Source organism: Conger conger, chromosome 14, assembly GCF_963514075.1.
Source record: "Conger conger chromosome 14, fConCon1.1, whole genome shotgun sequence".
In the NCBI taxonomy this organism is placed as follows: Eukaryota; Metazoa; Chordata; class Actinopteri; order Anguilliformes; family Congridae; genus Conger; species Conger conger.
The window spans coordinates 30,282,196-30,300,219 of record NC_083773.1 but is presented as its reverse complement, the minus strand read 5'-3'; the positions used below and the strand labels follow the sequence as shown (position 1 = coordinate 30,300,219).

Here is an 18,024-nt window from a genome sequence, read left to right as displayed (position 1 = left end):
TAACTTGTTTTTTTGGGGAAATACATTTTATATTTGAAAAATGTAAGACTTGATTCAATAGAATCATTAATAAAGCACACTACTTCACATTTTTAGTCTCACTTTTGTGCATATTTATTTATGGTGCCAATAATTCTGGAGCACACTGTACATATGCAACCCTCATTAAAAATATTGTCTTATTATAGCACTGGACCTAATGAAGGTTTGTGTGCCAAACTGTATTTTCTATGCTTAATGAGGTGTTATCAACCAAAACAAACACATAAAATATCAAAAATTCTAAAAACTTACTCATCTGTGGTTGCTCATTGCTATGCCTTGTACTTTGAATTAATGCATGAATCTCATAATCCTATGAATGAATCAATCTCTTTTGCGCCTGCTCCTTTGCTTTTGCAATTCTCTTTGCAAGTTCTTTTTTGTTGATATTACTTTAGAAAACAATGCTTATGAAATATATTTATATATGAGCATGGGATGTTATTTGGTTAAATAATGACTGTCACACTGGTGTAGTAGCCTCTGGCTTGTATATAATGATGTTCCTCATTTAGCAGAGGCAAAAACTCTCAGGATTTTCAAGACCAGGCTTGATAAGGTGATAAGGTAGATAGTATCAAGCTTTTAGGCAAACTAAGCACTTGGTACACTTTAGTGGTAGGAAAAGGCTAGCATTGTTGGGCTGAATGGCCTGATCTATTGATTAATGTATGTTATGCTACCCAGTTCACATTTTTCACTGTCACAAACATTGAAAATAAATACATTTTATTGTCAATCAAAAATAAAGCACATTTACGTACAAAACATTTTGTTAATTGTTAATAGTAAAATGTGTAAAGACAAGTTGAAATGGAAGTTTGAGCAGTACTATCTTCCTGAGTGAATAAAAATATTTCTGAAAAAAAGTTCAGTTTATACAATTTCTAGATTTTTTACAAAGCTACAGTGCCAGACCTACACACTTTCCTTCAAGCATCCACTATGTGGTGCTAAACACTGTAATTGCATTTATACATGCTGCATTTTTCATTTAAGAATGTAATAAATATATATATAACATGGCACAAGTAGAATGTACTGTACAGTCTTGTGTTACATGTTCTTTAGTTTTATGCAGAGTTTCTCATTATTTATTTAACATTCAGAATTCATTACCCCCCTCCAAAAAAGCACAACTAAGATCTTAGAATTACAGGGGTCTCTGTAAGTATACTGTAATTACACTGTACTTTTGAGCTGCCAAACTTCAGAAATTTCAATTCCCCTTAGTACTTTTCTGTATTGCAACACTATTAGTATGTAAGTAATTTCAGCAGTCTAATCATTACAGCAAAAAGGTACAACAAATACTATTCTCATGTCCACAACTCATTTTTGAAAGAGCATACTTCAATTCTATGATCTGGAACGTTTGGATGTTTTTGAACCAGGCTTTTTAACTTGAATATCTTTTGAGTCCATCACACAGTTATGTTCCTGATAATGTTTCAGCAATCTTCTCCAGAGAGCACTGCAGCTCAGCAAATCCTTGTTCCCTAAAAAGCATAGGCCAGGCAATTGTAAGCAGCAAATTAGCATTTCACATAGTTTAAACAGAGCCTAGAGCTCTAACATTTAACCTTCAACAATTAATTGTTTTCTTTTTGCCAGAAATCCTTAACTATACATTTTGGACTGCTTCAGGAGAGTTAATATCAGCAGCATTTTGCGGTTTAAAATGCATATCCCAGAATGCATTTACTTTTGTATTAATACTTTGTCAGCAGTTCTCAAGTTATATATCTTCATTACTCATGAAGAAGATAAACAAAATGCTGCTTGTGGTATGCTAGTTGTAGCAAACAAAAGAAGTAAAGGCACTGAATGTGGTCTTACCTATGATGCACAGTCCCTCCTGTGCTCTGGTTAGGCCCACATTGACTTGGTTGGGATCCATGACGAAGCCCAGTCGCTTTGTCAGCCATGCTTTGGTGGGTTCAGTATCGATCGCTGACACGGGGCAGGAGCGTACGGTGGACAGGATGACATACCGCCACTCACTTCCTGTGGAAGGAAACAAACACGCATTATAAACTAACATTATATTTAATTCAGTAATTTAACAACCTTATCCAAACATACACTGGATGCATCTTATCCTATTTATTTTCCATAGTCTAATCACAATTAGGGTTGCCACCCGCCCCGGATTCTCCGGGATTTTTGTTGTCTGTCCTGGAAGAAATAATGAAACGAAATGTAGACAAATGGTGCAGAGACGGTTATTAACCTTCACAAATTACACTTTATTTTTGTAATGAAAGAGGAATTGGCCCCAAGCACAAGGTAGTTGCGCACCATATTCCTTCAGGCTCACGTACCTTCGAGAGCGATTGAGAGTCCGGCTTGCTCAGTTTGCCAGCTTCGTATGTGTCAAGGATTTTTACAGGACTGAGGTGGCAACCCTAATCACAATACCCTTAAAGGGATAGTCCAACTTTTGGGAAATTTGCCTTTTAGCCATCTTACCCAAAGTTAGATAAGATTGATACAAATTCCATCCCTGTGCATCCAGTTAAAAAATATCAGACAGAACATCTACAGGCTGCATGCTAAGTGTGCTACCACTATGAATGGCAGCAGATGGAAGCAACATTAGCTCTGCTAAGTAAAGTGAGGGAACTACAGGCATGAGTTGGGTTTGCTAGGTAAGTGTGTCAACCCCACCTGGCACATTAACACTCCAAGCAGTGCTGCCCAGCTACTACTCACTGCACTGAGATGGATGGATACATGATTATTTTTCAGTTGTAGTTCTGAATTTAGTTCAGAACTACAATACAATTAAGAATTTAGTTCTAAGCTTCTAAAACAACTAAGATACTGTCTTTCTGTTTTTACTTTTACTCGTTAAAAAACAGGCAAGATGCTTTTGGAGATGCTGGAAGGTGCATTTCTGGCACTTATTAGCAAAGCTAACTTCCATCTGCAGACGTTCATAGAAGGAGCAGAGTTAGCATGGCAGCCCCTAGATACTATGCATTTCAAGGATGAAATTACTATGGGTAAGATATCCAAAAAGCACACACCCAAGTTGGCCGATCACTTTAAAATTGAGTAATAAATACATGTTCAGCCCACCAATCTGAATCAATGGAGAATTCTCACTTCACCCTGTGTAAAAGTACAGCCCAGTGTATTGAAGGCCATACACTCCCTGATTTCTGAGGGACACATAGGGTTATGCATACCTTGACTTTTCATGATGGTGCTGACAGTGACATTTGAAATGCCCTTCTTGGACAGAACTTCATTTATCTTGGCCACCTGAGCATTGTACGGTGTCAGAATGGCTATGCTGCTTGGATCTATTTTAGCATGAGAGATAAGAAGCCAAGCAATGCGGACCTAGAATAAAGAGTAAAGAAACAGAATGCTTACATTTATTTACATGAATGTCCAATGTTACGGCAATACTATTAATCATACATTCATTTGGGCATGGTATCTTGTGTTTAAAATCTAGAAAATAGTTACACCCCATATCCTGGGCCCCCCTTGGGCCTGGGACAAAGTGTCATTTTATTTTTATAGCAGAACTGGTTTATGGAGTGACATTTCAATTATGTCACATTCCATTTTTTCCATCTCTGCTGGTGGTAATCACCCCATATTGTTTACACCGTGCTGCAAATTACTCTGAAAATGTGTGAGCTAAATCAACACACAGAAATTAAACAGCTAAACAAAATGCATTGCTGTAACAAAGAACCATTCTGCTTACCGACTGTTCAGCTTCCTCTGTGTTTGCCTTTGAATTTTCGTTTCCTTTTGCTGAGGAGACCAGCAGAGCATTCTCCTTCCCATTCAAATGACCAAAAACAATGGGGGTCGGCTGTCTGGATTTGGTCAGGAGAAAGCTGGGCTTAGGCTTCGCCCCTGTTTTTAAGCAGCCATCGTAGAATTCCACAGAAGGAAACTCGCAAATGGATTCATGCTGAAAATAAAAATAGTATAATATTAACATTTTATTTGGAACTTATCCACAATATTCTAATTTTTTGAGATGCACCTGTGTATATATCGTATATATATATATATATATATATATATATATATATATATATATATGATCCGCACACCTTCTGAAGGTAGTTTTAAAAGGTAGAAAAAATGTATTTCCTGCACGTGTATTTCAAACACACATGACACTTTGTGTAAATAAGACAGATTCGGAGTTGCTGTATTTCTTCACTTTGAAGGAGGTACTCCTATAGGCTTTATGCTAAGCTAACACATTATGCTAACATGGAAATTGAGCCAGTGAATGCACAAAAATAAAAAATGAAAATGAAATTGAACATCTCGTCAAAGTCATATGGGTAAGTCTTATGTAAGAAATAAGGTATATTTCTCAAAATGTTGGTGTTTTCCTGGCAACGGATAGGGTACAGCAGCAGAAGACCAATACGTTTAAAAATAAGTTTAATAACTACCTAATAAAGTGCTCACTGAGTGTATGTGTGCGCACCAAAACGACTCACCATTCTGTATTGTGTATCAAGCATCCAAGCTTTCTCCATGTAGCGCTCAAACAATGACTTCCTCATGCCCAATCTCTTACCAAGATCACAGTGTACAATGGGCTGTAATTGCTTGTGGTCACCAAGTAAAACGATCTAGGAGGAAGAAAATGACAAAGAACCGAACTGATTATAAGATTTCATTTTCCTCAAATGACATCATCAGAAAAGTACCAACCCCCAAAATAATAGCACATGCTAACTTGGATCTAGCAAGATATAAAGATGAGGTAACCCAGGACGAAGGATAGCACTGCTTTGAAATAGGGCCTGACAAGTTTTTGTAAAATAAATGGGTGAAAGTGCTGACTGCAATTTGATATCAGTCTGATCTCAATAATTTTGTAGAAGACAGATTTTCTGAAATATATACAGTTGTAAAGAGTATACAGTATATGGTATATTTATCAGTAATCTGGCTGTTTCAGAATTGTAAGTACCACAGGTGACAATGTCTTAAATACCTGTTTAGGTTTGTGATTGACAAGTGGTATGAAGGCCTCTGGCTCTGTTGCCATGGCACACTCATCAATGACAATCTGCTGAAAGTTCAGCTTGTTGGTTAAGTTTGGATTTGAAGCCGCAGTGCAGGTACACAGAATGACATCATGTTTCTCCAACTCCTGTTGTTGAGCCCGATTCAGGAGTTTTTTGTAGCTGAAAATATATAACAATAAAATAATATTATAAAAATAATAGTTCTTTTAGCTATTGACTTGTTGATTGACTTATTGGCTTTTTTAACATTAATACATAATATATTTGCAAATAAAGTTTACACATAAATTAAGAAAGAGCAGAATAATGAACATTGAGTTGAAATTTGGAAATCAATGGAAATCATATACATTTAAAACTTTAAAAAGCTACCATTCAATTTCTTCATCAGTGAGTTCCTCTCCTTTTTGAATCCTTGCATCAAAAGCTTGAATTTCCTTGGCTTGTGAGTTACCATCTGCACGTATCAGATGATGCAGTGTAATGGATCTAGAAAACATTTGAATTCAGGGTATTTAGTGATGCTCGAGTTTAACCATTAGACGACATACTCTTTGAAAAGCATCCTTATGATGTCACAGTTGAACATAAATTAAATTTACACTCAGTGACCACTTTATTAGGTAGACCTGTACACTAGCTTGTCAATGCAAATATTTAATAGCCAATCTTGTGGCAGCAACTAAATGCATACAAGCATGCAGACATGGTCAAGAGGTTCAGCTGTTTTTCAGACCAAATGTCAGAATGGGGAAGAAATGTGATCTAAATGACTTTGACTGTGGAATGATTGTTGGCGCCAGACAGGCACCAACAATTTTCACACAGAACAGTCTCTAGAGCTTGTAGAGAATGTTGCAAAAAATGAAAAACATTCAGTGAGCAGCAGTTCTGCCTGCAAAAATGCCTTGGTAATGAGAGAGGTCAAGGACAAGGGCCAGACTGGTCAAAGCTGACAGGAAGGTGACAGTAAGGCAAATAACCACACATTACAGCAGTGGTGTGCAGAAGAGCATCTCTGAACACAGAACGCATGAAACCTCTTGTGGATAGGCTACAGCAGCAGAAGACCAATAAGTCTAAAATCTAATAAATACCAAATAAGAGCTCACTGAGTGTACATTAAACATTTTTGGGTAGTTGGATAACACATCCAGTTAAAGCATCTATTTTCAGTGCACAAGCATGCCCCATAGATATGTAATTCCAATGATGCCACTGCCAACCATGGCCTGAGATATTGCAGGCATATGATGGGTGTACAGAAAAACTAGGTATAAATAGGAAGCTCTTTGATGCTTAAATTTGTCAACTGGAATGCTGAGCTTACTACATACTGTAGTGGTCTTCAAATGAATACAATAAAACTATGATCTTTACGTTGAAATCTCAGATTCAACGTACGTTGGATTCTCAGTTTAAAATGATTAAATTTGGTATTTCATCATCTCGGAGTCTGTGTACTTACAGTATGTAAGCAAATTAAGTTTTTTATCCTGAGTACAACATTGACCAATATTACAACATTGACCAATATTAAAGATGAAATATATGACAAACGCCCAAACACGCAGTATGCGAAACACCCTAATAAGGTCACCTGCCATTATTGTTATTATTATTCTGCTTCATGTTATTCTGTAAGTTGATCTGAGTGTCTGATAAAAATGAAATACTGAGATAAGGTGATGTTGTGTGTATGCTGCTGTATTTTACCTGAGTTCTGGGTTGGGCTTCTCTTCCCGAGCTTTGCGAGAGAGCTTTAGGTGGCTACCTGGGTAAGGAAACTCTAGCATCTCCCTCTGTTCACTGTAGACCCGGAGTGGCTTCAGCTCCTTTTTCAGTTTCAAAAGATGTTCTGCAACATGATACCAAGCAATTACAATCCTGTATTCCATTGATATTTACAATTAACTATTAATTATCCTCGCAAGTATTTGCCAGTACTAGCCCAATTTGTTATATTGTGGAGCCTTGTTAAGCAATTACCTAAATGAAACAAGCAATATGTGTTTGTTGGACAAAAAAAGCTTTTTGATTTAGAAGTGAAGACTAAGTTAACTGCTTCCAGGACTAAGTTAAGATTCCATTATGGCAGGGTTTTGTTGAATGAATTGTTAGCAATGGAAATACAGAGGATATCTGAGGTCTGCCTTTTGTAGAAATGAGAAATATATGATCATGCTTTCTATTGAATAAGTCATAAATTAGTAATTTTTCAATGTGCTTCCAATTCCAGTGCCAACAGATGCGGTGGTAACTGTTAACAAGGCAATAAATTATGTAAAATCCATAAATGAGGATGGTGCATCTTATTGAATCTATGGCTTACAGCTCTTTATTTGACAAACACTTGTGAAACATCATGGAAATGAATGAATTGACTTCTATGAATAGACTGTGATGCTTTGTTCTTCTCTTAAAACAAGCTATTGAAGAGGACAATCTCTTGTCTTCAGTTTTAACATAGCAGGAGGATATTTCTTAATAATAACAAATGCATATAGTGTGATTATGATGACTTCCAAATCAAGTAGTGACATTCAGGCCTCAGTTGATGTGATCCTAGTCTTCCTTGGAATGAATATGATAATTTAGGCTGATTCATTCAGTAAAATTATTAAAGTGAAAAATCTGATGTGTAATAACTGAAATGTACTTATTGCCATCCAAATATTATCCTGGGTTCTTTATCAGCTGTTCTTACCAGCTTATGATGTCATATCTTTACACACACACACACACACACACACACACACACAAACAGAGTGAGCTTACCAGCCACAACATCCACAGATTTGTTTGATGGCCCACAGTAAAGAATGCATCCATCCTTCTTTTTCTCTCCATCGTTGTCTTTTCTCTCTAGTGGGAGTCTTGTTAAGTCTTGTTTATTCCGCATTGAAAACAAAAAAACGATGTAAACTCCAACTACTGTTTTCCCAGTTCCTGAAGAAAAAGATCTCCAATTGTTAGGTTTGCAGATAAATTGCATAATAAACAAATATCTATATATAAGAAGAATATTGGATAACAAAGAATATAAAAATAATATTAGATTTTAATTACTGGAAATGGTACTCTGAGTTTGATATTGCTTCAGAATATACAATGGGGGACTACAGTATGTACTGTATAGAAAGGACTGTAATTCCTAAATATGGATGTGAATGCCCACAAATTATAGCTGACAGTCTGCCTGTTAACCTCATACTCATTCTTTCATTTCAAATTCACAGAGCCAAAACAACAAAAATGATGACATTATTATCCAAATACTTACAGAATGCACAGTATCTTTAAAGAGGGGATAAATCTATAGGTCAAACTAAAGCAGAAGCACTTCTTACCTGGTGGTCCTTGAATTAGAGTGAAAGGGCTGTTCAGTGCCTCATTTACAGCCTTCATTTGACTGGTGTTCAGAGAAGGTAAACCCAAGGACAGATTTCTGATCCCAGAATTCTGCCTTTTTTGTCCATTACCTGCTGCATCGCCTGCAATAATAGATAATAAGTATAATAATAAGGGGACGGCATTTTGGTGCAGCAAGAAGGTGCAGCAAGAAGGTAGATAGTGAAGCTTTTTAATGATTTTTAGATTCAGCACAGATGGTGCCAGAAATTAACTTCTGTCATCAAAACTGTAGAAAGACTTACTTCTAGATGTAGGTGTTCTTCCAAGAGCAATGCTCTTCACAAGTTGATTGGCTTGAGCAAGGTTGATGATGGCGGTCTCTTTGCGTCTAAAAATAAGGCATTATCATTCAACGTCATTCAGTATCAAATGTAGCCTTGATTTTATATTTTTTCATCAGAATAATGTACAATGATGTAATACTGATGTAAAACTAAGCAAAACTATTTTCCTGTTGAGATAAGGTTTAGATAAAAGAAAACTTACGCATCAGGCAGTAGTTTTGGGATCAATTCCACAGTGAATTTTGTGTTCTTTTTGACTTCTGGAATGTTTTCCATAGACAGCTGGTTGATGCGGAATTCTATATTTACGGAGGAGTTTGGCTTTAATTCGTCCTCTTCTGTCACTTTTGTGGTCATGCCATGGGCTACCCATGTGAAAGACTTGGTATCCACAAGGTCTGAGGGAAGTGGAGTACCCTCAGGTGTACCCGTGCCTGTCTGTTTTAGGTCCCTCAATCGAATGCACAAGAAACAATTCAAAAGATCACACTCTATGGACCATTGTTTCTTCTTCTCCAGTGGCAACTGAAAGAAGCCATCTTGATATGTATCCTTAGATTTGCTTTTCCATGTGACTTTCACATCTTCCAGGACAATGCTATCATTTTCTGATACAGCATTTGAGGCCGATTCCATTTCACAAAGGGGTTTCCAAATTTTCTGGTACTCCATGTAGTCTACGTACTGTTTCTTTGATGCACGGACGGCATACTTGGAAAAACACATGGTTGGGTTCTTTACGTGTTCCAAGCAGATCTCAAACATTGGATTAACGTTCACCAACTGCACCACAGGGATTAACAGTCCTCGCCGTGTGTCTGTGCCTAGCTGTACCTGGAGCGTCTCTCCAACTTTAAGTTTCAGCGACAGCTCGACATAGTGTTCTTGTTCAGTTTCACCTATCTTGTCCGTATTTCTGGACACAGTCTGCCATTCCCTTTTTGACTCACCAGGCTGTTTTTTACTATCCACGGTGATGCTTGAGCTGGCTCGTTGAATAGACTGACATAGAGTTGCCCAATTCTCCATTCTGAGAGCAGACAGAATATCTCTCCACGTGTCTCTTTGTACTGGTGTGATGCGAAAATCAGATTGATGTTTCTTCAGGTCAGAGTGTATTTTTCCATTTGTGAAAGAATATACCCGCCGGATCCATTTCAGAGTCATGCAGTGACTTTCTTCATCATACGCTGGCTGTTCTGTCAACTGCAAGTCACTGTACATTATGGAGAGCACTTGTGGCATTGAGTTCTTGTTTAAAGGAAAAGACAAGTTGAAACTCGTCCCAGTTGAGGCCACATCAATGATGACTGCCACCTTTCCGAGACTCTGCTGCCTCAGTTGAGATGCAAGCCTCAGAGGCTGCACTTTCTTTTCGTACTCCGCCTGCTTTGCAGACTTTTGTGAGAATTCTGCACATAGTCTGTCAATTTCTTTAATGGTATATTTGATTTCTGTGTTTTCAAGGTCTGAGTGCAGTAATCTCTGCACAATTATGTCAATGTAACGCCTTATGGGGGAGGAGGCCCAGGTGTAGGAGTCTAGCTGCAGGTCACAGTGTCCAATTTTGGAGTGAGTTGTTGAATTTGAGCGAAGAACGTCTGCCTTTTGGAAAAGCCTCCTGAATTCAGTCACGACTGGTAGCAGTTGAGGATGGATGTCATCGGTTGTAATCAGGTCCAGTATTTTGTAAATATCCTTGCTTTCGGCTGCTGATTCAAGTTCCTTTATCAGAGATGTGAACACACAAAATCTATGATCACTCCTAGAACCTATGAGTTCCTGGTTTCTGTCAAGGTCTCCACTCTGGTCAAAGTGGTAGGAAAGGTGAATCGACAATGGTATTAGGGAGCTGTACTTCTCTTTCAATTGGCACATCTTCTCTGGATCAGGTTCTTGTTGACATCTCATAGGAGTTAAACTCTTTGTTGCTTCAGTTGTGATCAGACGTTCAGACACAGCATGATTGAACATAATCATGAGTTCTTCTATCATTTTATGAGACCTTCTTTCACCGAAGCACACGTCCTCCTCGGGTCTCTTGTAGTACCAGTCCTCCTGCATCCTGCTTTTCCTGTGAATCTCAGAGAATTTTAATGCAACAGCAAGGCAGCCCTCTACAGTATCACAGCTTTGGTTACTTTTGCATCTCTCCTGGATTATTTTCTCTGCATCTTCATAAGACATCTTTCTGTCTGAACGTATTACAGAGAGGCACAACTCATGTTTCAGGATGCGGTATGTTTTCTTGTCAGCTTCCACCATAAGTGAAATAGAGTGACGATCACATCCAGGCAGCAGGCTGAAAAATTTGGTACTGAGGTCCTCTGGGAACATATGTGCAGGTTTTTTCTCAGGGCGATAGAATGTGGTCCCTTGTTGGTGAGCATATTTGTCCATCGGACTGTTCTTCTTCACAAAGCTTGCAATGTCTGCAATGTGAACTCCGACTTCAAAATGTTGGCCTAAATCTCTGACACTGATTGCATCATCCATGTCCTCTGAATTCACTGGATCAATGGTAAAAGTGATGTACTCACGGTAATCCTTTCTCTCTTTTCCATTGAGATGAAAGCCCTTGTACTTTTGCAGCTCGTCCTGAACAGTTGATGGAAGAACCCTTCTCAGTTGATATTCTATGTCTAATACTTCCAGTCCGCCCTCTAACGTTGTCATCTTTGGCAGAACATTAACAACAATTCCCAGAGGGTTTCTAAACCTCTCTCGCCACTTCAGGACTTTGACAACAAAAAGCTGATTCCTCTTTGTTTCCTCGTTTATCTTCACAAAGCTCTCTGGCCTCAAGCGGTCATTTTCAATGTTCCGTATTGCAATACAGTTGGGTTTGTCCTTCCAAAATGGTGTGTATATTTTGGAAACACAGTTGTTGATTGGAACCATCACCTGGGGTTCATGGGCATCTATGGTACAGACAAACAAAGATGAACCTGCCCTCTTTAGTAGACCTTTCACTTTCCCACTTGGAGGGTTGCTCTCTTTGTCTATCTCTACAACAACCTGATCTCCAGGAAAAGAGTGACCAATATTCTTTCGACCATTGATGCTGATGCACAGCGTAGGCTGGTCTAGCGATCTGGCATATCCTGAATCATACCTCTTCATGACAAGTTCACAAAGTTTGTAGTCATTGGGGTTAGTCATCAGCAACTTGTGCAAATCAGGAGAAGACAAATCTTGATGTGGCTCTTCATTCTGGCTGTAGAATTCAGTGCTCTCATTTGACTGATCCATATGGAAAATACTCAAGAGCCCTTCTGAGGTTACTGCCACTCTGACATCATTGCTCTCATCCAGGAGCTCCTTCAGTATGGGGTCATCAATGTCAGATATTTCTGGAGTGAATGATTCGGTATCACTGCTGTCATTTTCATCATCTTCATTTTTGGTGAATCTTTTGGTTTCTCTCACTTTCTGCTCTATGAAGTCCTCTGTGAGGTGTGGGGGTTCAGCACTGTTCTGTCTGATACATTGCTCAATGTAGCTCCTCCAGATCCTTGAGCACTTTCCAAATGAGCAGAGAGCTGCAGTATCTCCAACCACGATGACCTGGGACTGTGCTCTGGTCATGACTGTGTTCATCACCCGTGGATCGTTGAAAAACTCCAGGCAAGCAATGTCACGTGTCTTCAGGCTCTCTTGAGTATGAATAGTGGACATCACTACAGCTCGGAACTGTTTGCCTGTTTAAGGAAACAAAATCATAACATGTTTAAACTGTGATGTCTAATGTGATGTCTGTGACTTATGCTTTTGTACAATGGTAGCTTAGGAGGGTGAGATCAAGGATTACCTTGCACATTCTGTGAATTCTCCACAGTTACTCTTAGTTTTAGCTCCGAAAACTTCCTTCTGATTTGAAAAACCTGTTATTGACACAAGATACAAGAAAAGGATTAGGAAATATTGGTCAAACCAACTAACAATTTACCTAGACGTCCTATGGTGTCGGCAATTAAAAGAATCTTAAAACTCTGAAATACACTTTTACAAGTTACTTATAGATAGATACTGTATGTAATGCCCCCAAATATACAAATTGTGAAGTACCTGCATTCCTTCAGAGAGAACACATATCATCTTCTGATCCTGATTCGCCCACTGAGATGGCCATTCTTTAATCAGCTTCTGTACAACATCAACAACACAAGCAACCTCCTCAGGATTGTACCATGACCTAGTTGACATGTCGAAATGGCACTCTCCTTGAATGTGATGGAACTTCAGAGGATGGAACTGAGGGTGAGGAGGTACATTTCCACAGGCCTTGATAGCATCACTCTTGCCTACATAGAAGTGAGTAGACACAAAATCCACTATGTCTTTAGTGGAGCGGTAGTTTTCATTGAAGATGATTCTGCTTTTTGAAGCTATGCTCTGGTCCTCTTCAGCTTGATAGTAGTGGAAGAGTCGACTGAGCAGGGTGTGGTTGGCACGCTGGTCCTCGTCCACTGAGAAGAGCTTTGGACCCATCTGCATGTGATCTCCAGCTAAAACAACCCGCGTTCCTTCTCCTGCTAGAGTAAGGGGCATCAGAGCTTCACACTCCAGCATCTGTGAGGCCTCATCAATCAGAATGTGGGTGAAGTAACCAGCCGGCAGATTTAGGTTGTGGAAGAGCTTAGCTGTGGACGTTGTTGTTATGATAACTCTGTATCGGTTCAGAGTGGCTAGATCTGGAAACACAAATGCCTGTTGATCAGGGGACCAGTTGCAGTATTTTAATGTGGTCTGATCAGTGGCCCTCACATGCATTGTGCGTGTCTTTATTCTGAGAGGTCTGGCTTTAGTGCATCCAGAAATTGTATACTGATGGAAGTAATCCTTGACATACAAATCTGCGGAGCTGAAAGGAGAAAGTGATTAGCATGACCTATTTATAGTCATTCAGTAGTCAAGGCTCAGTTTTTGCACAAATCTCTGACTTGCAATGACAACCAGGCAACCTATTACAGATCTGGATTTGGTTTAGTTTAATGTTAGTATTACAATGTAAAGCTTGCAGTAATTTACACTTAAAATAAAATATTAATTTGGTTACCTGTTAGTATGGGCACAGATCAGAACTTTGGTTCCAAGCTGTTGTACCAGCTCTTTTACTGCGGTGGCTAGGGTGAAGGTCTTCCCAGTTCCGAAGGGTCCATAGATTAGGAGGGGTGCCACAGTCTTCATGTTTTTTGAATCCCCAAGGATGAAAGCTATAGCTGCTTGCTGCTTTGCATTGAGACTGGGGTATTCTTCCATATGCACCGGAACACAGCACTTCTTCAGGTCCGGCAAAACCCACCCAACCTCTGGAAGAAGGTCTGTGGCCTTGTGCATCTCACAGAATTGCTGCCGGTTCAGCTGAAACTGGACCTCCATCTCACAGGTGGTGTTCTTCTTGAGATGAAGTTTGGTGCAGCAACTTTTCGAGAGCTGCAGGTACATTCTGTCTTCATCAATGACATCTTGAATGATGATTGCCTCATACACATTGTGGCACTGTTGTGCCCCAGATGGAGGGGCAACTAGAGCTGATCTGACTTCTCTCTTTAGGATAAAGCCCTCTGGTGTGTCAGGAGTCAGCAAATAAGGTACTGGGACAGCAGCAAATAGGGCTCCACGTGGAGCAATCCTCTCAGGCTCACAGACAGTGATTTTGTTGAACAAGGAGACGGTCCCTTTGAGACTGAGCCTGGAGTTTGAATATATGAGACAGGAAGAATAAAAGTAGAGTGAATGTTGAGTGAAGTGACAGTTCAACAGCAACACTTGGTAAAGGAAAAAAAAAAAAACATGACTATATTTAGCTTTCATCATAATAGTCAAAAATTCAAGTTTGAAATAAACCTCTTCTAATAAGTTAATATAAGTAAAAAGTGCTGATATTAATTGTAAGTCAATTTATACCAGCAAATAAAGATACTGTTATCAAGTAAAGGGAAATATACTAAACAATAATGCTTTTATTATATATATATATATATATATATATATATATATATATATAGTACTGTGTAGAAGTCTTAGGTACCCTTTTTTGTGTGTGTTAGTATAAAATAACTTATTTGAGATTTCCAAATATTCATTTTCCAAAAGATTAAATTTTACAGAGAAATTTTTGTTTTTCATTTAAAAAAGTGACATATTACTATAAGTAATTGACTACTTTTTACATAAAAACTTGATCAAGGCTGTCTGAGATCAGAAGCAAGGAGCCAACCAAAGTCTGCAGAAGAACTGTGGCAAGTTCTCCAACTTCTCTCCCTGCTGATTGTCTTATAGAACTGCAGGACAGTATTGGCTATCTCAGAGAAGTGAAGCAATATATATATATTGTTATTATTATTTTTATATATTTTTATTTCTTTCTTAATTTATCTTTTATATACAGTATATCATATCATCATCTGCTATTTCAACTCTGCTTTACAGTATTTATAGACACACTCTAACTACATAAATCTTATTTACATTACAGTACCTGGAAACCACCTCTTCTTGAGCCAGTTCCTCTCTGTACAGGAAGTGATGCATTCTCTCTCTGTAGTTCTGGATGGTGATGGGAATGTCGGCTTCAGATCTTGGATTAAACAGCAAGTTTACCTGAGGAGGCTTGTACTCCTTCAGAAGGATTACCTCAGGCTCTCTCTTGTTCAGACAGGGAATAATGACTCTGTTTCCCTGGTGCCAGCGCTCAAAACTCTCAACTGGAGGCTCAACACCCTCCTTTATCCTAACAGGACAAATTGAGCTCTGTTTACCCACCCTCACCTCAAGCTTCTGCAGCAGCACTGGCCTCATGTCAAAGTCAAACACAACCCATTGTTCATAAAGGCCTGGGTGTAAGGGTTGGAAAGACACAGGGATGTCATAGGACATATCAGAAGTGCAGAATGTATTTCCTGTGGAGTATGTACAGGGACCTTCATGGCAAATTTCACCAAGAGTGAATGTAGCTCCTGGATCTTGTTTCAGCAAGGCAACTTCCACAAGAGGCATCTGGAAGAGAAACAGGAATACAAAATTTTATGCCACTCAAGAGCCCAGTAACAATTTTTTTGCCCCATATTCAAGCAAATTTAATGAAATTATATTATTTTAAATTATAATTCAATTATAATTATATTGTAGTTGATATGCTGCAATTGTATAATTTCAAAATGTAATTTCTTCAAAAACGTTTTAAAAGAGGAAAACATTTTGAACAATGGACTAAACACAAACATGAGTATAAGAACAAGTCCAACCTCTGACTGTATTTTGAAAGTCCATTTAAGAGGCAAGAGTTCTCGTTGGCCAAGAACAGTCAAATCCTTGTCACAACTGACAGTGACACCAGGTATCTTCTCAGACATCTTAAACAGAGGGAGAGATGAAAATGAATATTTAAACATGACAAGAAATATATAAAAATATAGTGGCCTTTCTTTTCCAACTGTGACTGGTGAAGCAATCAGACCCTTACAATGAGAACTTCGTTGAGGCTGTTCCAGTACTCCCTCATTAAGCACTCCTGGTACGACAGCAAGCCCTCCTCGCCTGCTGCCTTAGCCTTCCTTCGTGCGGTCCTGTCTCTCATCCGCCACTCATGCAGCTCTTCCTCCGAGTGAGCGTGGATGCAGTTGTGTCCATACACACAGGTAGAAGGCCTGTGGAGCCAAGGATGTATTTATTAATGTGTTCCTCCTAAATATAGTAGATACATAGTGTATCACATACATATTCTTGCACACCGACAATATATTTCCACTATACTGTGCAATGTAAAAGCTGCCTATTAACCCAATTCACTAACTGCATCATGCCCAGTGGATTTTATACTCCCTCGTAGTTGTTTTAAGGTTAAATGCTGCTTTCTTTCAGTTGTATTTCATTTTATAATGTATTTCTATTTTCGTTTTAAACACGCTATATGCTTTTAATGAACCATTATACTTCAGTTAGCAATTATAAATGGCGAGTTACTGACCTATCTTGTTAAATATAATCAATCAAAACAATCAAAAATATTGGTGTCATTGGTGGTGTTGTACCTCTGGCACAGTTGGAAGACCAGGTTAACATTCACAGGTGGGGGACGGTATTTCCATTCTGTGATCACGTCCTCGAAGATCATCCTCTCGTGATCGAGTGAAGCGCAATGGTTCATGAAGCTCTCTTCTGAGGAGAATTCCCGCTTGCAGACTTTACAGTAGAATTTCTGCCGCGGGGGGCCAGTCACCACCGGTTGCGAAGTGCTCGCCTCCTGCCAGAGCAGATCGAGGCGATTCAGGCCTTCTTGCTTCTCTGCCGTCCACACCACCATCTCAACTTCGCTGTGAGCAAACCAGCAGCGCTCACGCCCGTGCCTGCAGGGCTCCTGTCTCTGCACATATGAACAGTACAGGTAACTGGAAAAGCTCAAAGAGGGCAAAGGTCGGATTTCAGTCAATTCCACGATTCCATATGGGAGTTCTTGGTAAAAAGCCAGTAAAGGGTTCCACGGATGCCCCTTTCTGCAACATCCCTTGATGCTTGTCATCGGTGGGCGACTGTAAAAGCACAGTTTGCATAACTCAAAAAACGCCCCACGGAACTGCAGCAGGATCTTTTCTGCTGCATTGTAAGGCCTCACTTGGGCCCTGTGGTTTGGAAGCTGCATTTGTCCAATCAGGCTGATGAGCTGGAAGAGCTCCAGTCTACTGCATTTTTGGAAGTTCCACACTGCGACCTCCTCTGTGCTTCTTGCGAAGGAGCAGCGATGTCCGTGCTTGGTGCAGCCCTTTCCGTCCACAAAGTGCCAGCACACTGCATACTGCTGTGGACAGCGAAACTGTGACCGTGGAGATATGTGCCTCCATAATTCACCATTATCTTTCTGTCGGGCAAGGAGTATATCTCCAGAGCACTGGTGATCTCTGGAAATTGGGCAGTATGTGATTTCAGTTTGTTTTCCACAACAAAGCTTGCAAGCAACACACAAATCGTGTGTCCATAATAATTCTTGTAATAAGCTGAGCTCTGCCATTGTCGACGATCCCTCTCCGTTCATTCAGGTAGAAACAGTCTTCTGAAATGAAAAACAAAGATGGGAGGTCATTATCAACGTCCTCTGAAACATACCTTACTGCCAAGGCTGAAAAGTGGCAACAATGATAAAGTTCTATCTCTGACGTTAAACAATAGAAACAACAAAGAATACTAGGCCGACTAAGTAACCTCTTTAAGAATTGAGGTGGCATTTTTGTCTTCCTTACATAATAAAGCATAAAGAATAA

General features: G+C 39.3%; 1 protein-coding gene across 1 annotated transcript; it reads right to left on the bottom strand.

Moving 5' to 3' along the window:
- Positions 1–754: 754 nt before the first annotated feature.
- Positions 755–17,112, bottom strand: helz2a (helicase with zinc finger 2a). The gene is made up of 19 exons (XM_061220598.1): positions 16,801–17,112; positions 16,233–16,416; positions 16,015–16,122; positions 15,249–15,766; positions 13,824–14,459; positions 12,833–13,628; positions 12,576–12,648; positions 8,967–12,465; positions 8,723–8,808; positions 8,417–8,560; positions 7,845–8,015; positions 6,783–6,924; positions 5,439–5,555; positions 5,033–5,225; positions 4,530–4,664; positions 3,770–3,982; positions 3,237–3,393; positions 1,882–2,049; positions 755–1,541 (listed from the first exon to the last, which is right to left on the bottom strand). Exons 1-19 carry the CDS (start codon positions 17,070–17,072, stop codon positions 1,402–1,404), a joined length of 7,752 nt encoding a protein of 2,583 aa, XP_061076582.1. The 5' UTR covers positions 17,073–17,112; the 3' UTR covers positions 755–1,401.
- Between the last annotated feature and the right edge of the window lie 912 nt (positions 17,113–18,024).

What these genes read in the sequence shown, in the direction of transcription:
- helz2a (XM_061220598.1), bottom strand. Translation starts at nt 17,072, where the DNA reads ATGGTGGTGTGGACGGCAGAGAAGCAAGAAGGCCTGAATCGCCTCGAT. An exon ending in GTCTTCCAACTGTGCCAGAG is followed by an intron (nt 16,417 to 16,800) that starts GTACAACACCAC and finishes TTGGCTCCACAG; the next exon opens with GCCTTCTACCTGTGTGTATG. An exon ending in GAATTCACAGAATGTGCAAG is followed by an intron (nt 12,466 to 12,575) that starts GTAATCCTTGAT and finishes TTCCTTAAACAG; the next exon opens with GCAAACAGTTCCGAGCTGTA.